The sequence below is a fragment of the Paramacrobiotus metropolitanus genome, unplaced genomic scaffold (genome assembly GCF_019649055.1).
Source record: "Paramacrobiotus metropolitanus isolate TYO unplaced genomic scaffold, Prichtersi_v1.0 Parri_scaffold0000002, whole genome shotgun sequence".
NCBI classification, from domain to species: Eukaryota; Metazoa; Tardigrada; class Eutardigrada; order Parachela; family Macrobiotidae; genus Paramacrobiotus; species Paramacrobiotus metropolitanus.
In genome coordinates, this window is record NW_026570222.1 from 2,629,244 (window position 1) to 2,656,558 (window position 27,315).

At 40.1% G+C, this 27,315-nt stretch overlaps 7 protein-coding genes across 17 annotated transcripts; 2 read left to right on the plus strand and 5 right to left on the minus strand.

Moving 5' to 3' along the window:
- Positions 1-5: 5 nt before the first annotated feature.
- Positions 6-2,175, minus strand: LOC129582025 (uncharacterized). Its single transcript, XM_055473399.1, has 5 exons — positions 1,881-2,175; positions 1,453-1,613; positions 1,032-1,185; positions 763-963; positions 6-610 (listed from the first exon to the last, which is right to left on the minus strand). Exons 1-5 carry the CDS (start codon positions 1,942-1,944, stop codon positions 318-320), a joined length of 873 nt encoding a protein of 290 aa, XP_055329374.1. The 5' UTR covers positions 1,945-2,175; the 3' UTR covers positions 6-317.
- Positions 2,176-2,407: 232 nt separating this feature from the next.
- LOC129582003 (sodium-coupled monocarboxylate transporter 1-like) lies at positions 2,408-8,046 on the minus strand. 4 transcript variants are annotated; one of them, XM_055473375.1, is made up of 15 exons: positions 7,932-8,046; positions 7,584-7,818; positions 7,301-7,434; positions 7,150-7,215; positions 6,956-6,990; positions 6,876-6,892; positions 6,663-6,758; positions 5,106-5,229; positions 4,762-4,899; positions 4,392-4,610; positions 4,120-4,238; positions 3,825-3,982; positions 3,414-3,682; positions 3,074-3,180; positions 2,408-2,980 (listed from the first exon to the last, which is right to left on the minus strand). In XM_055473375.1, the coding sequence occupies exons 2-15, from the start codon at positions 7,810-7,812 to the stop codon at positions 2,739-2,741; spliced, it is 1,953 nt and encodes a 650-aa protein (XP_055329350.1). In that variant the 5' UTR covers positions 7,813-7,818; positions 7,932-8,046; the 3' UTR covers positions 2,408-2,738. The 4 variants fall into 4 exon arrangements, 3 of the variants coding, with proteins under 3 accessions (XP_055329350.1, XP_055329361.1, XP_055329341.1); XM_055473386.1 differs by having other exon boundaries at positions 7,301-7,325; positions 7,584-8,029; XM_055473366.1 differs by having other exon boundaries at positions 7,584-8,029.
- Positions 8,047-8,564: 518 nt separating this feature from the next.
- Positions 8,565-12,563, minus strand: LOC129581984 (sodium-coupled monocarboxylate transporter 1-like). 4 transcript variants are annotated; one of them, XM_055473345.1, is made up of 14 exons: positions 12,242-12,563; positions 11,708-11,841; positions 11,471-11,536; positions 11,321-11,355; positions 11,150-11,166; positions 10,922-11,017; positions 10,734-10,857; positions 10,501-10,641; positions 10,219-10,437; positions 9,843-9,964; positions 9,599-9,756; positions 9,252-9,496; positions 9,019-9,143; positions 8,565-8,814 (listed from the first exon to the last, which is right to left on the minus strand). In XM_055473345.1, exons 1-14 carry the CDS (start codon positions 12,447-12,449, stop codon positions 8,642-8,644), a joined length of 1,863 nt encoding a protein of 620 aa, XP_055329320.1. In that variant the 5' UTR covers positions 12,450-12,563; the 3' UTR covers positions 8,565-8,641. The 4 variants fall into 4 exon arrangements, with proteins under 4 accessions (XP_055329320.1, XP_055329310.1, XP_055329301.1 ...); XM_055473335.1 differs by having other exon boundaries at positions 9,647-9,756; positions 10,922-11,166; XM_055473326.1 differs by having other exon boundaries at positions 10,922-11,166.
- A 1,095-nt stretch (positions 12,564-13,658) lies between these two features.
- LOC129585199 (uncharacterized) lies at positions 13,659-16,913 on the minus strand. 4 transcript variants are annotated; one of them, XM_055477802.1, is made up of 6 exons: positions 16,761-16,913; positions 16,340-16,669; positions 15,617-15,927; positions 14,612-15,032; positions 14,031-14,337; positions 13,659-13,911 (listed from the first exon to the last, which is right to left on the minus strand). In XM_055477802.1, exons 3-6 carry the CDS (start codon positions 15,911-15,913, stop codon positions 13,875-13,877), a joined length of 1,062 nt encoding a protein of 353 aa, XP_055333777.1. In that variant the 5' UTR covers positions 15,914-15,927; positions 16,340-16,669; positions 16,761-16,913; the 3' UTR covers positions 13,659-13,874. The 4 variants fall into 4 exon arrangements, with proteins under 4 accessions (XP_055333777.1, XP_055333784.1, XP_055333772.1 ...); XM_055477809.1 differs by having other exon boundaries at positions 16,439-16,908; XM_055477797.1 differs by having other exon boundaries at positions 16,340-16,908.
- Positions 16,914-17,727: 814 nt separating this feature from the next.
- LOC129585222 (protein OPI10 homolog) lies at positions 17,728-19,360 on the plus strand. Its single transcript, XM_055477832.1, has 4 exons — positions 17,728-18,007; positions 18,186-18,318; positions 18,486-18,617; positions 18,766-19,360. The coding sequence occupies exons 1-4, from the start codon at positions 17,966-17,968 to the stop codon at positions 19,077-19,079; spliced, it is 621 nt and encodes a 206-aa protein (XP_055333807.1). The 5' UTR covers positions 17,728-17,965; the 3' UTR covers positions 19,080-19,360.
- Positions 19,205-23,249, minus strand: LOC129585190 (pancreatic triacylglycerol lipase-like). The gene is made up of 15 exons (XM_055477784.1): positions 22,863-23,249; positions 22,565-22,763; positions 22,401-22,458; positions 22,012-22,147; positions 21,691-21,779; positions 21,513-21,598; positions 21,377-21,425; positions 21,268-21,313; positions 20,945-20,997; positions 20,665-20,742; positions 20,504-20,562; positions 20,284-20,419; positions 20,114-20,175; positions 19,960-20,030; positions 19,205-19,718 (listed from the first exon to the last, which is right to left on the minus strand). Exons 1-15 carry the CDS (start codon positions 22,994-22,996, stop codon positions 19,454-19,456), a joined length of 1,521 nt encoding a protein of 506 aa, XP_055333759.1. The 5' UTR covers positions 22,997-23,249; the 3' UTR covers positions 19,205-19,453.
- Positions 23,250-23,872: 623 nt separating this feature from the next.
- LOC129585930 (lysophospholipase D GDPD1-like) lies at positions 23,873-27,276 on the plus strand. Of its 2 annotated transcripts, none has more exons than XM_055478862.1 (11): positions 23,873-23,929; positions 24,204-24,413; positions 24,539-24,581; positions 24,646-24,680; positions 24,747-24,893; positions 25,496-25,620; positions 25,863-25,952; positions 26,016-26,149; positions 26,336-26,398; positions 26,467-26,518; positions 26,954-27,276. In XM_055478862.1, the coding sequence occupies exons 1-11, from the start codon at positions 23,893-23,895 to the stop codon at positions 27,092-27,094; spliced, it is 1,077 nt and encodes a 358-aa protein (XP_055334837.1). In that variant the 5' UTR covers positions 23,873-23,892; the 3' UTR covers positions 27,095-27,276. The 2 variants fall into 2 exon arrangements, with proteins under 2 accessions (XP_055334837.1, XP_055334829.1); XM_055478854.1 differs by lacking the exon at positions 23,873-23,929 and adding an exon at positions 23,936-24,113.
- Positions 27,277-27,315: the final 39 nt, after the last annotated feature.

A 27,315-nucleotide genomic window follows, 5' to 3' on the forward strand; every position in this document is an offset into this window, starting at 1 on the left:
ATGGATTTTGCTGTAGCAAATTTGAAATTTCCAGGCTTCTGCACTCTACCGATATTTAGTAAAACAAATTCAACATGCAGGTCACATAGCAAAACTTTTCCAGAACTAAGCACAAGCACTGTCAAAAGCAACAATCGAACCATTTAACTGTGCGTGGGAACATGTTCGTGCGAAGTTCCGGTGCGAAAAAATTATACAGCGGATTTAAATCTGTAACATCGTATCCGGATTAGTTGCACATTAGAATTATAAGCTCAGGCCATTTAGACCAGCTAGAATCTTCATCCATTTGAGCGAATCGTTTTTATATGAAATATTCAACGGTCGTAAAAGCTGTCAAAAATCCCACGGCTGAACCACGATCTCACGGGTTGGAAAAGACGAGAGAAGAAGCTCTGAACTGGAGACACGAAAATCACATATATAATGGAAGGCTTATCCGTTTGGGAATCAGCATTGCCAGTATCGGATTCCGTCGTTGTAGGGAGAGGGTGACGTGGTGTTCGTCGCGACTTACGGGTTGTCGTCGTTGTGTCTGGTTCCGGTTCTTCAGTATCGCTGCTCGGTGCATTTTGCGCATAGGATGTTATGTTCCCCTTCGGGCTTTTCTCTGCAGCCCGAAACCGTGACGTCATTTCAGTTCAATCAAACCTGCTTTACTGCTTTTATTATGAACCATCATTATGCAGACCGGGAAAAAATTGTATCACAGTAACTAAGTATTTAATACAGACAGGTGAAGACGCGTAAAATTGCCCTGACCTTTCAGTGGATCGCCGCTCCATTTCAGTCCGCGCCATGGTAGACCACCGCTGCACTGGTCAATGCCGCTTCGTTTTGGATCACACACGGCGACACCCGCGCAGTCAAAATATTTTTTGGTTTTGGAAAACGTACAAATTGCTACCACTTCATTGTCCGGGCGAAATTTGGCTTTCGGAAAAACCGTGGAGTCGATCACACCTACTCATTAGAAATACAAGCGAAATGGTAAAAGTTTTAGCAATACTATGTAAAGGAAAAAATTTTACCGTCACTTTCTTCCCATTTGAAGTGCCAGACTTTCTTGCTGTAACATTCGCGATGCATAATTTTCATATTCTTGGAGGGATCTATTTCCCAAACGACCGGATCCTCGCTGCACTGGGTCTGACACTCAGTTTGATAGTCCTGGTAATAGGTGCACTGCAAATACAAGTACTCGAATATATGTCAGACATTTTGAATGATCCTCTTTCCTTTATTATGTGGTGCTCCAGAGTTTGACGCACGAGATTGATCGATACAAGCAGGAGCAGAATTTATTCATAAATTATATAACAACGCTGAATATACTTTTAGAGGGTTCGGATAATTAAATTTCCTGCGAGTGTTATTAGTAACTGTGCAGTGAAATAATGTATGATGGGTAAGGATCGGGTGCGTTATCGGGTAAGGATCTAACTGTTGTACCTGGATGGTGTCCTTGTCGATCTGGTCTTTTGTGGGCGGTGCTGGAGGTTCATCTGTTACGGTGTCCGGATCTACCAAATTCGCATCTGGATTTGGGCAGGGCCGGGTACCACCACAGTCGCTGCTGTTTCTTTGCCCCGGTATTAATGGATTGATGTTTTCTTGTAAAAAAACCCAATACGACCAGATAAAAATCATGCTTTTCCATTTACATAAAATAGGTGTGTGTATTCTTCGGAATCAGAACAAAACGATTGTAAAACTCTACAGAATAGTTAATTCTAAACCGTTCATATGTTACTGTCCAGCATGTCTGATGTACATAATAGGATTAAATTAAAATAGTTTTGTTTCGGCCGCACAAATGTAAATGCATAACAAAGACCACTGAGGTATCATTCATAAATCCTTGCATTTTAAATACATACCTCCAAATGCAGCTGGCGCAAAAATCCATAGGCACGACACTGACAATAAATGGAAGGCTCTCATTTTTAAATTAAAGGTAAAGAGCCGTTAGACCTTTCTGGATGAAATAACAAAAGAAATTAGCAGTACAAGCAAGCAACTGTTTGCTTGGCGTCTAAAGAAGAGCGGCGCATCAGCATGCTCTTGAATATATAATTTTAAGGATAGGAATTTAATGTTTACTGCACGTACGCTTTTGAAGCGCAAACCAATGCATTGCTTAGTTCATGTTTTTTTACAGCTTCTGTTTCGTCTATGAATATTGAGTTTTGGCAATCCCGCGTATATTTTTATGCATATTTAGCTCCCGGCCATACCGGTTCGTCACGCGCGTGTGCCGCTGTTTTGGGATAGAAACACAATGCTTAAACCTCGATTATTAGTCATGATCATACAGTATTGCGCATTATCACTGACCGTACTTTTAAACGTACTGAAAGCGTTTAATTTTGATTTTTTACGGTTATTTGGTTTGTACTTGTAGTGAGGCAGTTACAGTCATGAGTCGTGACGCATTTATTTCACATTTTTCGTGCTGCACACTTAGCTTTTCGCAGTTCCGCAACAGACCACAACTACGGCATCCGCAGGAAACAACTTGAGCATGAAGAAACCAAAACGCCGTGCTCGTGAGGAACGTAAGCTTGTAATAAATATGCAGTGATGAACGGCGAGACATACACAGACTGGGTACTCGGTAATTTATAACCTGTGCGCATCACGAGCGATTGCCCAACAGTGATGACAACCGTCAACTTGTCTGGATTTACAGTACTGTTTCAAGCATCAACGGCTTTAACTGCTTAGGGCTTTACGATTTATTCGTCTTCTGCGTAAACCTTGCTAGGTCCGACGCTCGTTTCCGGCAGATTAAAAGTTGTCACTTTAGAAGTGCCCTTATGACTATGCGCGCCATTTTCCTCTTCCATTGGTAGAGAGTGATACGTTTTGTTATTCTTTCCAGTCCACTCATAGCCGACCTCCTCGACGTCTTTGCTGTGATCGCTGAACACTTTATACAGAAAAAATCTGTCTGGAATCCTGCTGGTATCCTCGCCACCTGTTGCGAAATTCTTAAGCTGTACTGGCGTAACAAAATAGATTATAATTATTGAAGTACAGGGAGTAATTGTGGTTGCGATTGCATGCTTACCGGTAACAAGGCTCACGATGGATGCTACAATGATAGTAACCCAAAATCCGATAAAACCATAGTACTGGAAGGACAGTTTGTACATTTTACTGATCCCGCCGCTGAAACTGCAATTAAGAAACGCATACGATTGCATACTGCAATGATGCTTCTTAATTTCAAAAAGTATTCCATTGCCAATCAACTTAGTGTCTTTTTTAAAAACTTAATAAGTTGGCAGAATTTTAAAACGATAAAAGTCGTTCAGTATGTAGCAGTAACAATTTAACCTTAAATTCGTGCTTTAATTTTTAATATGTATCACAAAGAAATTATAAATTAGCAAATAATTACCTGGTACCTTAAAGGCGGCGCTGTAGTAGAGCTCAAAATATTCAGATCGGGTGCTGGCGTTGTGCCCGAATAACTAAACGCTTCCGACAGCAGTGCCGGTGTTGTCGTTGGAAAGGCAGTTGTTAAGTTGCTCAGCAAAGTTGTATTTCTCATCCACATTTCATCGCACTTATCGGCACTTAACGGCAAATGCGGTTCCGGAGCCGTGGTCACTATGGAACCGATTCCAATCCAAAAGGTCATCGCTAATCCCGCGATAATACCTACGGTGGCCCCCTAAAAAGGTCTAGGTACTCAATGCAAAGCTTAGTTAGATTAGTTAAACCGGCATATAAATGGGTACGGCATGTTTTAGGTAGTGTCGTCAAATATTTTTCAAAAGGTGCTTTTTGTCACGTTTCAAGGACAAAACGCTTACCTTTGAATTACAGAATGGCAGCATCATCCCACAGAAGAACAATCCCAGCAAAGGACCGCCGCACATTCCCTCGATACTCATGCAAAACTGAGTTAAACCTTGTCCCACTACTGATGCCAGCAAAGCCATACCGATAGCCAGAAACCCCACAAGAAATGCTAAAAACATTCTAAAATCAGTTTATACTTTGAAAATCTACGAAATACTACATATCTTATTGTGAACGAGAACAAATAGACGTAAACGGGCATGACCTTTAGCGCATTCGAAAGTGTTGGTACCTGGCAGCACTTACATAACCCTTTTGACCACCGCATCACGGCTCTTTCTGCGTTGGCCAACGACGGGCTCAATGGCTTTATGAAGTCTTCCATAAGTACAATCACAATGCTGTTGACTCCAGAGGATACGGTACTATACATAATACAAACACAGCTTCAGTTCATTTGTCTCATGATGAGTCGGTGACGTAAATGTCATACCATAATTGTACGTACGCACTATAAGTTTATACTTCAGTAAAAGAGTGGTTTCCACCGGAATTTATCATTAATACTTGTTATTCACCTTAATGTGGCACTATAAACGACTGCCGTAAAAAGTCCTGGCAATCCTTGCAGATAACCGACAGTGTCCAAGACGTACAGCGCCATGGTCTGGTCTTTCCTTTCAGTTCTCCCGCTTAATCCGGGGTCACATCCCTGATAGTAAGTGTACATGGTTGCCCCGGTGAAAATTAACAACAACCACCAGAAAATCGTTGTGGGACACTGAATGGCAATGACTCTGCAACAAAGCCAAAACAAAGCTTGCTCATTAGGACCCTTAGCGCACCACCACAAACGCCGTATGCAGCTAATAAATGGAGCCATATAAGAGTATGTAGGTACAAATTACTTAGTAGTTAGTACAACTGCAGTACCAGAGAATAATTTACTTTTGGGCAGCATTTTTGGAGCGTACTGAAAGATATCTTTGGACAGTCGCTTGGTTCATCCCGAACGGTAAGATGGTAAAAAATCCACCAATAAGCAACGACCAAAACGACTGGCGTTGAAACGGATCTGGATCAAAGCTGAAAATAATTCACAAATAAAATGTGTTTGTAATTAAATACAGCTTTACGTACGTTATGTAAGTGGCCAACATAAAGCGTTTTCGAATCTCCAAAAATAAGTATTGCGCTAATATGCGGCAATATTATCATGAAAATGGTGTAGGTATTTTGTAGCTGGCTGTTGTTTATGCAAGTGTCACGGCGGAAAAAATATGTGAGCAAACCTAACACTCAGTCTTCCGGTTGCTAAATTCTCTTGATAGATTTTGGTTGGGCCGCCACTGATAACTAATCCATGGATGAATATAGTCATAATTCCACACAACATAACGCTCATTTGAAAAGCGTCTGCAAAATTTTAGCTCCGGTTAGCAACACATAGGTACTTAATACGTGTCTTTGTATCGATACTACTATCGATACTACAGCCCTGCCGGGCCAAGTTGGGGCACTTTTGTAAAATAATTGGCAAATATTTCTGTTCGTTGGTCTATATTTATGTTTAGACTTTTTCCGTGTAACTTTTTATCGCCAATCCAGAAATACTAAAATCCGAGTCTTTTGATTAGCCAGTAGGGTGTCGAGCATTAATTTAGGGGGACAGGTAGTAGTACGTTGTGGGATGCTTACATCAGCCCCTCCAGTAAATTTACCGATCGATATTTTTGTTTGAGCTTTTCTGCAAAGTGTTAAGTGACCAAAAAGGTGCTTGTTACGGGGCAGAACAAATCTTGTGCAGTCAGTAGTTGACTTAGCATTGCAACAAGGGGCATCTCCCATAGACTTGCATGTTAATATTGGCCTACCGAGAAATGTGGTTGCCTAGCACATATATTGAGATGACCTAAAACTAATACTTTCCATGAGTAAGTCATAGGTCCTGTTAGTCAATTTCGGTGTGCCGAGAATTAACTGTCTCAAAGACGGGGAGATGAAAGTGCTAGAAGAGTGGAAGAAAAAGCCAGCGAAGCGGCAGCAGCAAAACGTTATGGTTGCTGTTGAAGTTTGCTGGAGCAGAGTGTCTTCGGCTTGTTACATGGATTAAAAGCCTGAAGATGACGCTTAGCGCTTTGGGAACGAGATTTCATCAAAACCGGCTTACTCCGGCATTTTGCGGCTGCGCGGCGAGCTCGCGAATAAGGTCACCCTTCACTGGGACAGTGCTCGCCGACGCACTGCAAAGGTCATAGAGGCTTGAATGGAATCGACTGTTGTCAGGCACTTTTCACAGAAGAACTGAATGATAAACAATTCTGGTTTATCACCTTTAGATTAAGGCCTCGACAGAATTTTTAATAAAATACTGAATGTGAGGTAAGCTGTCTCTCCATACGGGTTTACCGGTATTTTTAAGCTGGTCTACTTTAGTTTTCACTTCACTGTGGCTTGAAGCACGTTCTAAACATAAAGACCTTTAGCTCAAAAGATGCCTAACACCTTCCGCAACCAATTAAAAATTAAATAAATATTTATTTATTGACGGCAGACATGCAGTAATTTTTTTAAAAAACTGCCCCAACTTGGCCCGGCAGGGCTGTAATATCGATACAACGAGCTGTTGTTTTTGTAACTGTTTTTCTAACACGTGTTTAACTGATGGATTAAAATAAAATCGTATATTTAAAAAAAATTAAAAAAATACTAATATAAGCAAAAATTTACGGTCACTTATCTTGTTTAAAAAAGCGCACACAAATAACTATTTTCATAACATGTAAGTTGTTTATGGTTTAGTAATGTACATAACATGCAGGTCTACCGGAACTCATTATTTAGCGTACCGGTCCACACCACGGCTTTCATTCCTCCGATTGCGGTGTATATAGTGCAGATAAGACCGGTAGTAACAATAGAAGCCCATAATGGAAGTGCGGACACTATAAAATGCGAAACCGGTGTCACTCGGGGAAATTTGAATAAACTTAAAAAACACGAAATTTTAAAAAAGACCGAGTTGTTATGATTATTTATGGAATTTTGGCTGGCCTTTGTACCTTGACTTAAGGCCAATCTGAAACAAGCAACATGCGTTTGATACACTTGACCACAATAAGAGAAATTTAGATGAACTTACGCTGGAGCATAAAGCACAAGTGCCATGTAGAGGAACTGCAAATTAATATGTTGTATTTTGCTATTACATTGATTACGGACGTTTAACAGCCGAATAAAAAACATATATATATGCAACAAGCAATGTCGAGCGCAATCTTTTTTTATGCTTATTGCACGATTACTGCTAAAAAATAAATGAGTAATAATACTTACCATGTTGATCATGAAAATTAGACATGCACATCTTCTTAAGGTCCAGTTAAATCTGTGCTCGAAATACTGCAAAACATCAAAACAAGCGAAATTATTATTGCAGAATATAGAAAACAGTCCTTGTTGCTGTGTTAACAATAAAACCACTCGCCTCGTATACACTTTTCATTTCCAACCTGTAGAAAAATGGAACGAAAAAGATTATCGCAATTGAGGAGCAAATAAACTCTCCGATCATCAGCAGGATGTAACCGATTCCGTAATGATAGACTTCCGAGGGAACGCCTGTTATATATAAGACATGCAGCGGATGTACATATTATCTTCCCGTTAATCGGATGCGGTTGAACATGCACATTTGTAAACGTTTAAACATGTTTCAACTTATCAGTTATCGCTGCATGCACTGATGTAGCAAAAAATCTTTAGCTCACCTAAAATCCCTATCGCGGATAGAAAAGTAGCCGCCAGTGACAAGGCCACGGCGACCACATTCATTTGATGGTTTCCGAAATAAAAATCATCTGCAGTATTGGCTTTGTCACCGGTACAAGAGCTGTACAGCCCAATACCGAGTGATGCTAGGAGAGATGCAGCAAACACAGCATAATCCGCTATGGAAAACCTGGCCGGACTTGTTGCGTCCTCCATGTTTGCTGACATTGCTTACTAAAACAAAATGTGGAGCAGCCGCCGTAGAAACACAGCAGAAGTTAAACTCGCAGTAGTCCGGAGCTCACAAAAATATTTAGACTAAACAGCTAGAAAAGTCCAATCTACACCTGTATCTCCATAATCGCTACCGCATCCAGTTATGCAGTATTTACGGAAACAGCAAAATTTAAGTCGACGGTAACCGGCAAAGGAGTGCACCCTGTTACCAAACGCTCGCTACGCATTTCGATTAGTCCGAGCACTGCCGCATCGCATGCCGTTAAACTAATCTGCATTATCATTTTCATAAAAGCACGACAATCCTATCGCACGAGATAAAACACCGATATTAATTACTAGCTCTTTTGATAATTGTTATACTCGGTACACTTCCTCGTTTTCCCGAAAAAAGGTTATTGAAAGTTGTACGTCTCTAGTTATACGTACGTTATTTTCTGGCAGAAATTGCGAACAATGTAGATACCGAGGGTTTAGTTGGCATTATCTTATCATACGGTTGCTCGGATGGATCACAACAGGATCAAAGAAAAGATTGTTATTTGTTTCTACATTGAGGTGCACACGTTGAAATAATATATCTTTGTACGTCAGCTTTCGCTAATTTAGCTGAAATCAGGTAATTTAATAATCTTCTAGTTAAATGGTTCTGGTTTTTCGGTGTAGGAGCGAAGTCCTGCTACGGTTTGTTACAGGCTTGCAGCAGATCTATCTGGCCGGGTCCATCCACCGACCACCATTAGTCGCTTGTCAGAGTATTTTATTTACTACTGTAGCACTTTGCATCAGATCATACTCGTAAAATTACAAATATAAGGGATCATTTTATATCAGCGTCGACAAGGTTTCCCAGCGGTGTATTACCGCTTTCAAATTGCGAAATAGTAATATATTCCGTGTTGTTGACGGTGGCAACCCTTCGTTCCCTATTAGAGCAGGTAAATATGCTATACAAAAAAAATTTCTCTGGGATAATCTGGGAACCCATGCCGCCTAAAACAAAAACAAGAAAGCAAGAATTAGCATGCACCGTAACAATAGAAGTATACTTGCTTGCATGTAAAACAGTTGTATAATCCCATCCTACACATGCATGTATGATATATGCAGAACTTGCAAAATCTTAAAGAATCTGCGAGACGTGCATTACACAGCTAAGCATCGAACTGCAGTGTGACATGCCTGTTGTGTACCAACCTGTAAGGCAGCTGACTAATGTGGCAATAATTATGGTGGTGAATGCGCCAATGAACCCGTAATATTGATAGCTTATACTGTACAAAACATCTAAACCGGATAATTCAGGAGTACTTGTTGGAGTCCTGTAATAAAACACACCTTTCAAATTGTAGTTATTAAACTATATAATATTATTGATTATGGCATTTGGTTCACGTGTTTCGTCTTTTTGGAACTTTTTCAAAACTTACGCAAGGCATTCAAGTGAGTATTTGGGCGGACTATCCGTATAGTTACAATTGCGTGCAGTTTCAATCGCACCCAAAGCAATCCTTTGGGTCAGATTAGACGTTTGGTTCTGGAATGGCCCGGAAAGATCGAAATTGCACGAGTCGGCATTAACCGGAAAGGTCACCTGCGGTAACTGTGCTACGAAAGCTCCAAGACCAATCCAGAAGCTCAAAGCGATTCCAATAAGTACACCAGTCAATGCGCCCTGCAAATATCAATCGTGTGCCGGGTGTAGCCAATCACAGTCCATTTGATTTACACTGCTTTAATGAACAAACATCGCTAGTACCTAAATGAACGGCGCTACCTTTGTATTGCAAAATCGAAGTAAAGTGCCACATATATAAAGACCCACAATGGGCCCACTGCAGAGTCCGGTTATGGTTAAGCATAGTTGCATTAATCGTTTTCCCATAGCCGAGGCGCCGAAAGCCATACCGATCGCCAAAAATCCGACACAAAATGCTATAGAATGCCGGTACAAAAGATTAGCTCTAGTTTTTTGTTGGTTAGCGCATTGCAATAATCATATTAAAAGAAGAAAAACTTACAGAGAAATTTTGAAATTCGAACCGTTGTTTCGTCTCGAAGTTTGGTTCTACGGCGAAGTACTGGCATGATGAAGTCTTCATTCAGCACCATTACCACGCTATTGACTCCTGATGAAACGGTGCTGAAGTGAGGAATGAAATATGCATCGAAATGCAAAAACGCACAACATAAGCCTTTATATTATTGATTTGCACAAGAAAATATTGTTATGAAAAGCAGTTTAAAATTAATGTATTTAACCTGATATACTTGTAGTCTTGTACCTGTAGGATTATACAGTTTTCTGCTAAATTTGCTACGCATACTGTTAGTAGTATAGATCACTTTCCTATACTGCTATAGTTCCATGCTAACTCAGGTAATTATTTATTTTACCTTAATGTAGCACTGTATACCACAGCTAGAAACAGTCCCGGGAACCCCATAAAACGCGATAACGTATCCTGGACAAATATGGCCATCATCTGATCAGGCCTTTCGATCCTGCCGGCTTTTTGCGGATCGCAGCCTTTGTAGTATGCATACATGACTAAACCCATTATCAGGAGTATCCATTCCCAAATCCACACAACGGGGATATTAATTGCATACATCCTGGATCGTAAAGAAAATTACAGAACGTTTTGTGGTAAAGCAACAATTATTATAAGCGCATACTTCTGCGCCGTTCGTTGTGACTTGACGGAAAGAAATCGTTGCACGAGAGATTGATTCAATATGTAGGGTAATCCACCGGTGAAATAACCTCCAATAACGACAGACCAAAATGTGTGACGAATTGTGGGATCGAAATTATAACTAGTTCAAAGAAGACGAACGTCAGATCATCTACAGAAGTATGTACATTTGTAAAAACACTTGCTTTAAAATTGTTTCTAAACAAAAAGCACCTTATGCCTAATCTTCCTTCATCGTAGTTAGTGCTCCACACTTTGTTGACGCCACCGGCTGATACAATACCGAAGACAAACACCGCAATGTTTCCAACCGCCATTACGCTCATCTGAAATGCATCTGAAGCATTTCCTTCCCATTACCAATTTTATCCCTTCAGTCATGCATGGATGTTTTTAGCTACCTGTCCAGATTACGGCCTTAATTCCACCTAGTGCGGTGTATATTGTGCATATAAGCCCGCTGACTAAAATGGCTGACCAGATTGGTAAACCGGAGACTGCAAAAAATCGTGGCATAAGCTTCTGTAGATGCGGGCTATCATGCGGTAATACTCGTATAATCACAGCTTTGCAGTTGCTTGAGTGCCGACTTGTTGTAAAGTCCTGTTTGCAGAGCTGCAGTTGCATACCTTGACTTAACGATAATCTGAAAAACGAAGAAATGAGAAAAGAAGGGGCAATTACGAGTAAGTAAGCTACAGATGCAGAACAAAACCGTTTCACATATTTTGGTATGTATTATTGGTGTTGCGGCACATTTTATTTACCTCCCACGCAGTAAAGAAAATTATTTTGCTTACGCTGGAGCATAAAGGACAACTGCCATATATGACATCTGCAAACACAAAATTTAATATTTATATGTTTTACTTCACATGTGCACTGTGCAGCATTGTGCAGCACTGTGCAGAGAATAATAACATGCAGTTTAAGTTACATTATATAATTACCATGTTCATAATGAATAAACCACATGCAAGCAAGCGCAAAGAGCGATGAAACCGATGCTCGAAATACTGAAATGCAAAACAAAGAAGTTTTCAAGTCCAGCAGGCGACTGGAAATATACAATCAAGAATAAAAAAGATGGATGCGTATAGGCTGGAATGATATGCACTTGTTGCTAAATTCACTAGTTCTAAGTGATCCAAAAACAAATAAAAGATCGTATCACTAGCGTTACTTACTTCGTACACGCTGGGCAGTTGAAGGTTATAAAAAAAGGGAATTATCACAAACAAACATGTGAGATGCATGAAAAGTTTGTAGATCGTGTTGAATCCATAACTGAATCCAAATGTGTATACCTCACCCGGAATCCCTAGTGTAGTAAAATTAAACAATATACAGATAAATAAACCTAACACAATGAGATAAGTTAAACAAAAATATACTCTGTAGTATTGTTAGTTTTATTAGTAAAAAATAGTGTTGTCAGTTAACAGTTCTGTTGTACACCATGATATAATTATGTGTTATTCATTTGGGGAATCGTCAAACTTACTTTCTTAATATTATTACTCTTAGCACATCTGAATCTTGATATCAAAAAAATATTTTGAAGCCTGCGGCAGGTTAGTGTCACATCTTCTGGTTTAATGCTGGCATACAAAGCGACACTGGGATATATTATTTGTACAAGTATACAAGTACATAATTACGCACTGCGTACAAAATCTTGAGAACAAAGCAGCATTTTTACTGCCCAAATACTAATTTACCTAAAATCCCGATAGCCGACAAATAAGTTGCAGCGGTCGAGAGCGCAACGGCAACGTAGTTAAGCTTTTGATCCCCAAGGTAGAAATCTTTGACAGTCTTTTTCTTTTTTCCCGAGAACGTCATGTATATACCAATTACAAGGGATACCAACAACGATATGACGAAGATCGTGTAATCCGCCCATGTAAATTTATTTTCCAGCTGCATTATGATATAGCGTTTCCAAATAAGTAAAATATTATTATCTGCGCAAAGTTTTGGCTAATTATAACTACCTACGAAACTGTCATGAAAGCACGGTTATACACCTGCATTTGAAACATTTTGTGATTGTTGCAATTAGTCTTAAAATGGGGTCGGCAAACTGGACATACACAAGGTAAACAGTAGTTTTCTTGGCGACAGTTATCTTATCAACTGAAGGCTAATTACTCGTTCATAAAAGATCTTCAGATTTTTTCCCAACAAACTTTCTACCCTAACTGATAATTAAATTAACAGCAGTTCAGCGGTAAAAGGCTCGTACTTCCAAATCACTGTTTAATGCGCCTTATCTAGCTGCGTAGTGTCAGCAGTGGAACACGCACAGAGTGGGTATTCATAAATTCTACTTGGGAAAACTTTATTTCGATTCATAACTGTCACGGCTAAAACCCGACACTACTGCTTTAAATTGCCTAAGTTATATTGCCAAAACATCCGATGCTGTCTTTAGAATCATCAAACGCTTTAACACCTGGCAGAGTGTAATTCTACTTATGTAGATATACTCGTACTTCTATGGATATTGTAGCGATAATACTTGTACACCCGATAAGACCACCCAGTTATGATTCACCGTTCCATCGCGTTATAAATTTGTGTCCACTTTACCGGCTAGTTTCCCTTCTCATGAATTTCTATAATTCAGTCTTATACTCAGCTTGCATCTACTTGATCAACCTTGTCCTAAACTCTTGCTCCTAAACCTTGCTCCGTTTCTTGCATTGCGTTATCATTAAACATGCCTTGAGATACGTACGTTGTTGCGTTTGACCGCTTAGGATGAACTATAGCGTCATCCCAATCGGAGCCACCTGTGTAATTGCGTTACATCAGTAAGAGCGTCCTCGGCCAGCATCGTTGCCGCCCGTGCCACCTTGCATCCTAACAGCGCCCGCTTAATCGTGGTAAAGGCTGATCGCCAACCCACTGGAACAGCAGCCAGATAGGCTGTTGTTACAATATTGTAGTTGCATTAATTGTATTGTTAGTTGGTACAGTTTTTCAACTTTTGCATAAACAACATGCGGATGTACATGTGATCAGATTTTCCGTCCCATGTTGGATCTGAGGGCGAATACATGTTACTTTTTTGATAATCAGCAATTCGGCAATCAGCAATTCGGCAATACCTCTAAATCTAATTATTACGCATTACGGACGCAAGCGAGTTTACTTCATTGAAGTAGCGGTACGAACAAGACGTACGAGATAGTTATACAATAATTATGCAGAAGGCAAATTTAAGAATGATCAACAAACAACAATAACAATAAAATATATACTCTACCAAAATTTATAAGAATTCCTTTAACGGGTCACAGTAAAGAGGAATCTTGAGATCTTGTAGGTAGCTTAAATTGTGGCCGTTTAATGGTTATTGCGCTGACGTATTTTGTGGAAAGCACTGCAAAAAGCGATAACGATTGCTGAATCACTTATGTTTGCTGTCAGAGTTAAAACGATAGAATGTCATTATGTCAGAAAGACTGCAGTTACTGCATTAGTTTTGTAGATATATCTGACCTTTCAGTTTTTCCGCCAAATCTTTTCAAAAGCTCATATATCGCTTGTCGTACGACTATTTGATCCCGCTTTGTTTGATCTATCGGTGGATCATCTTTCATATCCAGTTCTGCGTTTTCAGCTCCTGACAAAACAGCTTCCAGTCCTTTTTGAATTTTTTGCAGTTCTCGATTAGCAGCCGCGAATATCTGGGTCTGTTGGAAATCATTCCAATACTGCCGACATTTTTCAGCGTACGGATCAAATGTACTTGGGATATCAATATTTTCATTTTTAACCGTTTCAAGCTCCTGTTCTTCTACCAAATCTGCAAAGCATAAATTCGTAGCCGGAAAAAGGAAGAGGATGTATGAGCAGGCTACTCCTTAAGAAATCTTGTTGTTCTATTAAAAAATAAACGAACACAAAACATAATGTTTACCGGTAAGGTTAAGTATGTATGATGCACTTATATGAGGCCACAGTAAATATTATATGACTTATACATATCACGCAAGTAATGTGTTGATTCTAGAAAGAAACGTCTTTTACCTTCAGTAATTAAAATTAGTGCTTCTAGACCTACAGATTTTACTGTGCACCTGTCGTATTGTCTGAATCCGACGTGGTGTAGTTTTCAAGATGAACATCCAAACGAACCGGATAATCGTCTTCATAGGCTGCAAATTGTTCCCAGTCTAGCGATAAAGGCAGGTCGTTGTCGCGGATGCTTCTTTTGGTGCGGTTGTCGTCTTTGATGGCAGTGTCGTTCTGGTGAGCTGGCCGATCTTTACTGTCATCGGCGTTAGGGTACAACTTCAGAACAATACGCATGGTGGGCGTGCCGGAAGTGTTCTTAATAAATCCTAATCCCATTCCTTTCGTATTAGATTTAAACAAGCGAAGAATGCGGTCACTATCATTGGCCAAGCTGAATTCAGCAGTAAATGCTAAGACGTTTTGGCCCTGTTGGGAGTTCTCAATCCACGCCACTCCCAGATCGTTTCTGGGTACCCGGAGGCTCTAAACCACAACACCACTGAATACAAGTGAAAGTTCATCAACAGCTGCCAACAGTTAAAGGGTCATTGTTTTCTGGTTAAGAAATTATTATATACTAAAACTGTAGATTTCTTCATTTTACACCATACCAAAGCCGGTTCTATGTTTTTTTGCAGCTTGTTTTATTTTTACGAGCGGCACGTAGTTTTGTTAAGGGAACTGCCCGGTATATTAATAAGGGTATCAAATTCCTGTACATGCACGGGAACAATCGCTTTCGCGCACTTCCAATCAAACTCTTTTCTCCATTGCTTTATTGTGAAGCCGAATGATTTGCAAACATTATTGTACAACCGTTTGTGGGAGTAACAACCGGTTGTGGAGTTATGGGTAAATTTAAATCATAAAAAGTTTAAAAGAAATGCGCATATTATGCTTTGCAGGTGCTGCAGCAGATTATGATTATAATAAAACTGAAAGTACCTCCGCAAAATATGTGGATAGCGTTTGTAGCGGTATTAAATCTATGATAGCAAGGAAAATTTGTTCCGTACCACGGCGTAATTCGTACATACGCTTTTAATACGAACAGGGAGATCACTTACATAGATATGTATCGAGAACGACAACAATCCATATGCAGACGTTATAAACAGGAAGCAGAGCAGAGAGGAATGATACAGCCGGATGCCGTAATCTTTGCATGTGTCCCAAAACGTGGAATGCTCTTGAGTGTTATAGTCCACCTGACCATCCCATGTTGCAGATGTGTGCTCTTCGCAAATTTTAGTCTTGACCGGCGGAATGTCCAGCAGGAGATGATTGCCGTCAGATACTTTATACTTTACTTGAATACTTTCCTCAGCGTCAACAACCATGTCCCTTGGATCGTCTGCCGACATGACTGGGAATTTTCCTGAAAATCAAGCAACCGCTGAAAACAACCTTACGCTGTTTGTCTTCTGCAGGGATCACTATCTACGTTAAAACGCTGCATGCATTTTAATTGACATATACCTAATCAAATACGTTTACTATGTAGACGAAAGGCATATACAGTACTTTTGTGTTTACATATAGGCTTATAGCTAGCGATAAAACGTGGCAGCTACCTTTCCAGACAAAAAAAATATCTGCTGACAAAAAGCCTATAAATGGCAAGTTTACTACAATGCCACAACTAGGATCTCATCATTACGCTCTTGTGGCTACACAAATTTATCAGCACATACGAATTCTACTGAATAGAGCTTAAAACAAATGTCATATGTTTTGACGAATTACAAAAAGATAACGCGGCATTGAAATTTAAATCGCATTGCACGTACAGCAAGTCTGTGAACTACAAAACCGGAATTCGATCGGAAAGGAATTATGGAGATTTGGTTCTGGTGCTGCGTGACAATTGGCATGTGCGCAGTACTCACTTGCAAGCTAGTATTCCATCTCTAATAGGTCAACAATTTGTTGTCCCGGAAACAGCCTGTTCGATCTTCGGCTGATCGCAATTATACACCGGCAAAAACGAGGTTACTCCATTATGCACGCATCATGTTCATGGGCGTTGCGCAATGATTGTCCACGTCGGCCAAATTGCTGAGCGCGCTAATTTTTTGTGTAAAAAAGTACTGCCACTGATAGCAATCGGAATGGGATTTCTGCTACCAACAAATAAAGTTTCTATAGTTCTGCAGAATATTCTATCCGTACTTCGTCTATAACTATCATAATTAGGCGTCGCTTGCATACCACATATCACAGTATGTAGTCCTTTTGTTTTTGTAGACGTTGTTTTTACAGCATGAAAACAGCATCCTGCATGATTATAGAAATGGCTTCAGTAACACGGTAAAACAGTTGCAGCGAATATGTATCTGCTATTGTCACTGCACAGTTTGCTGACTTTCCAGAAATGTTGCAAACTAATTTTAAAGAGCGTTGTTAACCTCTGAACCCTTCATACCTGTACACGCTATTGTTGCGATATGCTGCAACCGGCTTTCCGATAAGATTACGGTTCGGAAATTTGTCTGCACAAATTACAATGTGATACCACGCTTTATGCTTACTTAATGGCAATGTATACCGTGGTACCTACTAAGCCATAACATCGTTGTGTTTGACGCAGCTAAACAATTTTATGGAGCACCGGCGCGCCCAGCAAGACTGAATACTGGAGATGCACCGCAAGGGGTTCGAAAGGCACAAAATTGTCATGTGTTTCGCATTAATATTCTGTTCTTCCTGCTTCCGCCTTGCGCGGTCTCGTGCCCGCGCGTACTGGAGAGGGAGAGCCACCTCCGTACACTAGCAGCTGATGAAATACTTCCACTTATTTTACAAAAGACAATAACTTGAACAAATTAAAGTCAAGGGTAAACGTTATTTTATAATATACAACTTTCAATTTTACAAGCACTTTTGCATGCACTGTGGACTTTAATCGTAAAGTTAATCGAAACTGAGAAGGATCAAAGCGGTAGGACCATAGCACTAATAGAATTATTAAGTGACTGTGTACACTGTATGTAAATTAGCAATATAAGTAAAAATAATAGAAATTAAAGTAGAGTTATGCATAAACGGGTTCTGGTGTTACTGAAAATTCAAAACATTATTATCGTCAACAACCCGGGCGGATAGCAAGCAGACTGCCTGCATCTTGATGACTTGTAACCGCCCCCGTGGCGGCTGCTAAGAATGTAGTCTAGCAGGCAGTTTTGAAATTATTTTGAATTTTTTACTTCGGTTCTGGTAATCTGATTTTCCTTTTTTATCTAATTTGCTTCGTAATTATTGGTTTAGGTTCGTGCGCGTTTATGGACTATGATTATTCGCACAGTTATTGAGCGTAACGTAACCGCGACGAGTAGTTTTTGACACCGTGCACAATAGAGCTGTGGAAGGTGATTACCTTGTATGTATATGCTAGCAGTAGCGGGAGCAGGATTGACATGGCCCAGCCATTATTTGGACTGATCATATCTGGAAGACCCGTAAGTTCTTTAACATTGATTTTTTAATGTAGGTATCGTTTCTGTTATGTAATGATTCTGGCATAATGATGCTGGTAAAGGAAAAAGCGTGACCGTGTATTTACTTTAAATCTGCGCAGTTCGGATTAGTAAGTAATTCAAACAGAGTTCACGCTAATTTCGATGACATGGTCGACAGATTCAAATGCTGGAGCCGGTGGGGAACGATCCCAGCCAAGGCAAATTTATCACCGCCATACCGCAAGCAGAATCAGTTAATCACATCGTTGTCTTCTTGTCTCAGCCAATCCCGGAAGGATTTGGTGCAGGAGGTAGGTTGCTACATGTCGCTCACACTAACTTGTAAGAATAATAGTTGTTGATTGTGTAGTCGTTTTTTCGCTTGCTTTTATACAAATTGAGTTTGATTGACAATAGTAGTGACAATGAAATGAATTTGGTAAGGAGCTGAAATTTGCAATGTTGTATTTTCTTACAGTTTATTTCTCGTGGCCCGATGCCGCTGCAGACGGCGGCGGGCAGCAGTGGATTTTTTTGGGATTTTTATCGAATCAGAAGCCGAGTGCTATTTACAAGATAGTCAAGCCCAAGAAAGACGACAGCACTGCAGGTGAGGTTAAAAGGAGTGCTGTAAACAGCTAACAACATGAACTTATCATAATAGCGCTTTGAGCATAGTGTGCCTGTGTGCTTATCAACAAAACTTTATGAAAGTATCTTGTGACGATACTTTAACATTCATAATCACATTTTTAAAGGTGTTCCTGGACAAACAACCGCTTTGACGCTGTTCGGAGGTGTTCCCTTTTCGAGTGTGGCTCAGCTGGGGATTTCCGTAGAAAGCCTCGCCGGTCTGTCCGCCATGGGTAATCCATCTACCGAAGCTTCCAACCGAAGTTCCAATGAAGAGTTTTGTACAAAAATGTTGGAGAATTTTTGCAATTATGCTGTTTCCTTTTCCGTGTCTAATCCTGCCAATCCCAACGAATCTTATGTTCCGCTGAAGGTTGTTACCAACTGGTACGAAACATTCAAAAGGAAATTCGCTGCCGATCCCAATTTTTGGAAATAGTGATTTCCTGTTTTATGTTCGGCTTTAATGCTTCCGAGTTGTTATGCTTTACGTGTCCGCTCGGATTCACCATGTAACGCGCGAATTTTACTCATTTTTCGATGCCGTGATTGTAACAGAATATGATAATTTTTGTTTTTCAAGTTATTTACCGCCAACGTTTTGTTCGAAATTGTACCAGGCTTGGAAGGAGATGGGGTGCAGAGCCTATCTGTACAGTGTAAAGAGTTGCTGCGGAAAATTGTTATCAAGTACTCGCAACAATAGTCACTATAAAAGAATCTGACTTTTTTACAAAATTACAAGACATTCTTAAATTAAGGTACAGTTGAGCACAATATTACAAATGTACTGTGCTGACCAGTACTGTGCAATTAAAAGCGTGACACCAAATTTGCTCGCACGGGTTTCTCCTCTTCGACTCGGTTGGACGGCAGGCGGAAGTATGTGGTGACCTCATCCTGTGTTGTCAGCTCCAGATTGCCGTCGATAAACAGATAATGCCGTCGTATCCATTCCGTGGGATTGAGAATATTGAACCGGGCATCCCACTCGAAGGTCAATGCGACTACGCTGCCGAACTGCTGTGGAGTATGGAACAAGAAACCGTATTCCTGGCCGGGTTTGAACTCAGTTTCCCTAGAGTGACACCAGTGGAAACGTTAACGTTTATAGTCAACACGAATCTCCGCTATCAAAGTGGATTAAACGAAATAAAAAAGGCAGATCTAAAGAAGAAAATCATGCAGTAGAAGTATTAAATGTTCTTGTAGTGTTGACGAAAAAGACAGTCAAATACGAAAGCTGTGACTTTATTCAGTAAATTTAAGAATGCAGGCTGCGGCGTCTAAACTGTTATGCAATAGGTATATATTCTTACTCAGCAGTTAGCTGGAAACGACTGCTGAATCCTTGCGATCCTTGAAGTGTCAGGTATACATGCCCTTCTTCCTATATATCAGGTTAAAAAGGTATTATTTGCAAGATGTGCAATACATGTAGACAGGCCTGGGATGTTCTCAAAAGTAAAGTACTTCTCTAGAGTCGCTTGCCACGTTCTTTCCTTGTAACTTGAATTTTAAGCGGTAGGCATTGGCTGCAAAAAAAGGTATAATGGATTCGTCCCAGTTTCCGAGATGCCGACAACGCCGGCTGTGTGGGAAACACTACTTTCTGAAGTACACAGTAAGAATATCGAACTCACTGCAGTAGGATGGTCGATCCGTCGTGAAAGTGTAAAATGTTTTTTGCTGGACGTTTTCAGCAAGAGATGAATTCTGATGTTCGCCTAATTTGGAGCATCCTCCGTTCTTACAAGTGAAGCATTTTCCCTGAAGGAACTGTATAAAGAACAAACAACCATTTTGTTAAAGTTATTATTTCTGTGGCACAGGAATATCTGCATACGCAGCTGCAAAACATACTTCTGCATAGCTGCTACAGTGGTAAGCGGTCAGTGGGCACTTGCGACGGTTGATGGTTTCTAAAATAAAATTCTTTTAACATGTACCCGGGCAATGATTAGCTCGAAAAGTGGCTAATTTACAAAGCTAAAATATCAGCAATAGATAGGCAAAAAAGGCACCTGTAAAAACGGCCAATGCTCGATAATGGTTGCACATGACAGCCTGGTACCCGGTCTGAGTAACTGTCGCCGCAGTGTCTGAATATAAAGTGCATATGAAACATCAACAATCAGAATAATTTGTGCTATGTTTTGATGTAACTATTATTAGTAAAATTAATAGTATATAATATTAACTAAAAAGAACGTACATAATTCTTTTTCAATTTCTTAAAAGATTGGACAAAGTATAGCGATGAAAAGAGCCGCAAATATCCTGGCTATACGTATTACGTCGTACCGAAGGAGGAAGTGTTGAATGAGGTTGGTCCACTAATTATCGTGCTAATCAAACTGTAATCAATAAAATAAACAATTTACCTATAATGACAAAATTCAACTCTGAGTGTTTCTGGTGGCAAATAATTTGAATATCACAAGCCTAGGTATTCGTTATTACGTTAAAGGTAAAGATCACCTATGAAACAAACTGTAGTACTATTTGTATTACACGCCTATTTGCAATTGTGTATACTTTGTACTGTCTGAAGCTAACAATTTACGTCTTATTCATGAAATAACTTTGTTTTGTATAAATATTTTAAGAATTATTAACGTACATACCTCTGATCACATCCAGGCTGGTCCGAGCCTCCGTTAACATGAAAGTCTGTAAACCAAAACGAAAGTGCTGCTATAAAACTAAATTGTCTAGAACTTGTTTATGACTAACTTAAATGTCCCATGTTTTGCGTGCTTCCGAAGGCCATTTGTAGAATTGACTGCAAACAAATCGAAACAGTCAGTACTCGGTACTGCATTCAAATAATCCTGCTCGAAAAGGTAATGCATTATTGCACAACACCCACTCCAGCGTCCGTAACGATTGTGTCCACCACTTCGGCATCCGACGGATCCAAACGAACAAAATTAGGCATATTTTGGAAATACATTCCTGCAACAACATCCACCGGTTTTAAGCACACTCTCTGCATAAAACCTAGCGGTTTACTGTGATTGCAATCTGTCTTCAGTTTACTACATTACCGGCTGGATCGATGCCGGTGATCCTGGCGACCTTAGTTCCGTTTTTCCCGACATCTGCCCCGATATAGCCAACGACTTGGGCTCCCAAACTATGCACAGTTAAAAAATTTAAAGCAAATAAAGCGTAAACCTGTTCAGAAACAGCGGGTAGTGTTACAGTATGCATGGTGTTCACAGTGCAATCAGGCATTACGTTTAGCCTGCATGCTAAGAAAGGGTCGTGTCAACGGATTTATAATATTTCAAAAGAAATATTTATATTTATGCAAAAAAAAAGAAGAGAAAAATTTGCAGTGCAAAAGAGTGCGGTAATTACAGTACCTGTGTCCGATCAAGTGAACTCTGGATGGACTGTAGTTGTAATCACTTCGAAGCAGCTTGACAAATTTGGCCACATATGCTCCCAATAAGCGAGCATTTGCGGCAGCCTGCACCAGTGGCGGAGTATTCGCGGTCGCTGAAAATTAACTTTTTATGAATATATATCGCTCTGAATTTATGAATATATCGCTTTTTATGAATATATATTTTATATATCGCTCTATACCTAAGGCACGCTATAGTTCCGGTATTGTTTGTGGTTTCTTTTACCTATAAGCCATAAGGCTAACGAATACAAAAAGTCCCTTGAGTAAGACTTTGGGCTAACAGTTTACTGTAAGGAGTGGGTAACATCTAGATCTGACGATAAAATATTAAATTAAACTTACACCAGTACACGCGAATAACGTTAACATCGGCATCTTCCAGATATGCTGTCTTCACGTCCTGGAGAAAAAAAAACATCAGTTCAGTATTAGGAAATAGATAGATAGCAGCTTGCTTATTAACGTTGTTATTATTTTGACAGATCTTGTATGGTTGGAAATCTTACAGCCCACCAGCTCCAAGCGTAGTTATCCGTGAAACCATGAACAATAATTTTTGTGTCCTTATCAAACTGAAATCCAGATTCGGTTATGCTGGGCTGCCGGTAAGGATCGATGATTGTTGTGGTATCAGGATTACTGCGGGTGTTGAGATGCAGTCGGAATCGGCTCAGGTGGTCACAGTTAGGTAAGGAACTTATTGGCCTACGTAGAGTAGAAAAATTCATCTGTATATCATGCATGGCCGTGGTAGTTTTTTCTTACTTTAAACCGCAGTAAACAACGTGGAATAACATGATTTACCTGTTAATTACATGAAACCATCCGTCGTTGTTGAAACAGCCTAAATCCGCACAACAGACTTCCGGCGCTGCATAACAAATACCAGCTAACATTGACCCTAATAGGGTACCAACCAAAATCGCTTCGCGTTTCATGATGAAGGAGGCTGATGCAACCGATTAGCACTGAACAACAGCTGCTGCAGTTAAAAACGAAGAACTAGAGTTGAATCCTGTGGATGCTAAACCTTTAGCGTAAATTTATATAAATTCTGGCAGATCGCCATAATATTGTCACCCTGCACTGCCATTGTTACTGCGTCTGATAAGGCTGATACGACTTTTACCACACAGTGAGCACCGCTAATACGAATGCTCATCACAATTAATTGGCTACTATACGGAAGCGGTTCAGGTGTGTGTCCATTGTTGTGGTGCACTGTAAATATGGACTGTGACTAAAAGTTCAAAGTGGAAGTAGCATCGACTTATTAATTTTTATCGGCCCATGTACAAGTGCACATACAGACTCTGTATATAATTCGGTTAATTCTCGACTGTTTGTGCAAAGGTCACCGATATCCGGTTCTGCGTCACAGCTCCAGCAAGACACAATTAAATACTAAGATCCCAAATTTTTTATGTTTTTTACGACCTTAGAAAAGTCGTCATATTAAAATTCAACGATAATTTGCTTAAGCTCTTAATTAACCGTGGTCGTTTAACGATAGCGCGTGAATATTTTTTTCCAGATCTGCCTATGCAAAATGCTTCGCGAGGGAAAGTATGGCTCAAGATATCATTAATTCAGACCATGTTTCCGAATTTGTTTATATATTAGGTTTTTAAGTAAATTCTAGCATGGTCTGTGTATGTAGTTATATACACAGACCATGATTCTAGGGTAGCCTTTTGCCGTGAGTAAATCTGTGACGTATTTCCGGTGCGCCGCCAACCGCCCGTTCCGCTGGTAAGTGTGTATTTTGAAGTGTCATGACTACAGTATGAGTCAACTCAGTCAATCGATGAATCGTTTTCGGACTATCATCGCAATGTTGTTCCGCGGCGTAAACCAGTCTAATAAAATTGGTGCGAGCAACTAGCAAGTTTTAATTGTAAAGTTTTCTTTAAAATACTATACTTACTTATTTGATGTGTCTCGCTAAAAAAGTCGTACTTACTACTGACAAACCTTATAGGCTTGTTGCTGCAGAACGTAATATTTTGCGAAGTCATTATAAATTATGGAGAAAGAGCTGTTTATTAGTTTCTGGTAACTTTGTCTTTCGTCGTACTTACTACCGTGATTGTGATACTCCAGGCATTTCGAGTGTGAATTCTTAATTCTTGTGAATGGAAGTAGATGGAGTAAACAACAATTCCCTTCTGAACTCAACGACGGGAGATCCTGACTCGGACAATCTGAACAGTACCTGCTGGCTGTGTCCGGGAATGATCGCTCTAGCTGTCATCTCTGGTTATGTATTGTCCTCAGTGTTTTTCCTCAAGTTTCCCATCCTTTATCGAAAGAAACAACAGGCTTTCCGATGTGTTCATATTAGCCATCGCGGAGGTAACTTGATCACGGTCGTAGCGATACTCGCTTTTTCTGTGTAGCGTGTGAATCTCCGCATGCAGCTTCGAGATCGTATTTGAAGGCGAAATAACTAGGTATTTAATATTAATGATGATATGCAGGGGCGGGAGAGAACCTGGAGAATACGATGACGGCATTTCGCCAGTAGGTGGACTGCGCCTGCCTACCCATGAATCAGCAAAATTACTTATTTGCGTTGTGTTTTTAGTGCATTGTCGACCGGTACCCATATGCTGGAGTTGGGTAAGACCGGATTAACAACGACAGACTTGTTTAATTCAGCTGGATTGGACACTCGTTGTGTTGTAGATTGCCATTTATCCAAGGATGGGCAAGTCGTGGTCGCACACGATGGTTTGCTGCTGCGGCCGTGCGGTCGTTCTGTGCGCATCGCCGAAACAGACTACTGTGATCTGCCGCCGTTAAAAAAAGCGCTGACTTTGGATTTCAAAAAAAGTAAGCCATTCCGGTCGATCTCTGTGAATTTAATTTAATCTGAAACTTCGAAACTCTCTTTAAATTCTTGTGATTAATTAGTATAGTCTTGGGGATTACAAAATTAACATTAGAATTGGTTGTAAGGGATTTATTAATTATTAACGTATTAATGGATTTATTGATATGGTTGAATGCACAACATTATTTTCGCAGTTTTACCCTTAACAAATGATAAGAATATGTTGCGTACGGACGGGTATAATGTCGTGCGTTTCCTGTCGGTGACGTTGGGTGTTGGATACGTAACTGTTGGGTGTTGCCGTCTTATGTATTCTGATTGTCGCTCGCGATTTATCAGCAGCATAATTTATTGGGAGAATCACATAACGTCGCTATAAATCAGTGTACGTTTTCGCCTTTTAGCATGTTTTTCTTTGTGAACAGTATAACTGCTACGTGGTCTGTAGGCTTTATAATTTCTCGTGCATTGTTTTCGGTAGATGTTGGTAAGTAGTTGTACCAGCCTGCAGAATGGCTGGCCATTACCGGTTTAGAAATCTTTGGTTCAGTGTGTCATGTGATTTGTTTGTCGCAATACTGTATTTTACGACTTTTTGCAGAATTCACTTGTATGGCCCAAAATGGCGACAGGAAGATGCCGTTACTACGAGAAGTGTTTCAAGAATTTCCTGACGTGGTAGTAAATGTTGATATTAAAGAAAACAATGACGAACTCATCAGCAAGGTATGGGTTTTTGTGGGTGAGGTTTGCCTGTTTCCTATGAAAAGAAATCTGGCTGTGCACACCACCATCAGATGAGCAGCGGTGATCGATCAAAATAGGACTAGTGATGCTTATGATTAAAAAATTCAATCCGGTCTTCGACTCTAGGCTTTACCTTGTTTGCGTTCTTTTTTATGTGTGCAATACAAAGTCTGTTATATTATTGAGTTTACGCGATGATGTTAAGAAATGTGAACTTGCAGGTATCAGATCTGGTTAAGGAATTCAAGCGGGAGCATTTGACCGTTTGGGGCAATTTCCGCGATCTCATTACGCAGAAATGTTATCATGAAGTGAGTGGATCTTTCTTTTTTAATTTGCTTGTATTCAGTTGCTTTAATATTCTCTCTCGCCAGAATCCGCACATACCTCTCCTGTTTTCCATCAAACGCGTTGTGGCAACTGTAGCTCTGTTCTACACTGGCTTACTGCCATTTCTGCCCATCAAAGAACAGTTCTTTGAAGTGTGCATGCCTTCCATTTTTTTGGAGTAAGTAATCTTGCAGAATGCCCAAATGCATATCTTGCAGGTAGTTTTCGTGAATGTACTCCTACTTATTTGCTTACTGCCCGTTGTCGTCGCGCCAGTTTGAAATACCACTGAAGCTCACTTCACATGCGTAGCGGCGCATCTTTTATTTGTATTAATGTTTATTTTGTGATTTGGTACTTTCAGTCAGGACACGAATTTCGAAATAGCAAAGCGATCGACACGATTCTATGTGTGGTTTATTGACAAGTATGTGATAGTGGATGGTATTCAGATTTCTTTATGCTGATATTCAATGCTGATGCACGATTTTACAGGATTCTAATGCGGAAATCGCTGTTCGACCATTTGAGAAAGCGGGGCATCCAGGTGAGTGCTGCGTAGATTCTGCCGACGAAGCTGTGTTCTGTTTTGGCCACGTGTAAGTGTAAGTTTTCCGTTTAAGGCCGCATTACTGGGGATATTAAAACGTGATCGTGAAATATATGAGTGTAGACCGCGGTTTAAATGGAAATATCCTAACCGGGTGGTAAACTGAAAATAGAGGCGTACGTTTGTTAACTACTGGTATATGTTTGCACTTCACAGACTTTAAGCTTTTTGAAATAATGATATTTTAGTTTATCTTACGTGCGCTACTACAAGTCCGGATGGATGGCAAAAAAATATAAGTGTTTGGTTATTCGGTGCATTTGGCAGATAATTATTATCACAAGGTCATGCGTGTCTAGATGCGCACTCAATGTTAGTTGGTTATTATGAACAGTGCATTTAAACATTTCAGTAAAATGATTTCGCTTGTAGGTGTACATTTGGGTATTGAACACTGAAGACGAATTTCGACGGGCTTTCGCTCTGGGCGCTGACGGTGTCATGACAGACTTTCCAACTCGACTGCGGGAATTCTTGGATGAAAATCCCCATTATATTACTGTGAAAGCCTAGTTAGTCAATGCTACTGTAATTTACTTAATTTATTGACCAAACGGGATGTACAGTATGTAGAAAATTTGCCTCTTTTGATGTTCCTCGGTGAGTGATAAAGTTTTATACTGGCGCTGTGACTTTAGCGGTTCACTGGAACTGCTCGAATTGTCGTAAATAGGAGTAAAAGTTGGCGGTGATGTTTTCTTGTCTGTAAGGAGACGTTGCCTAGCACTGTAGAT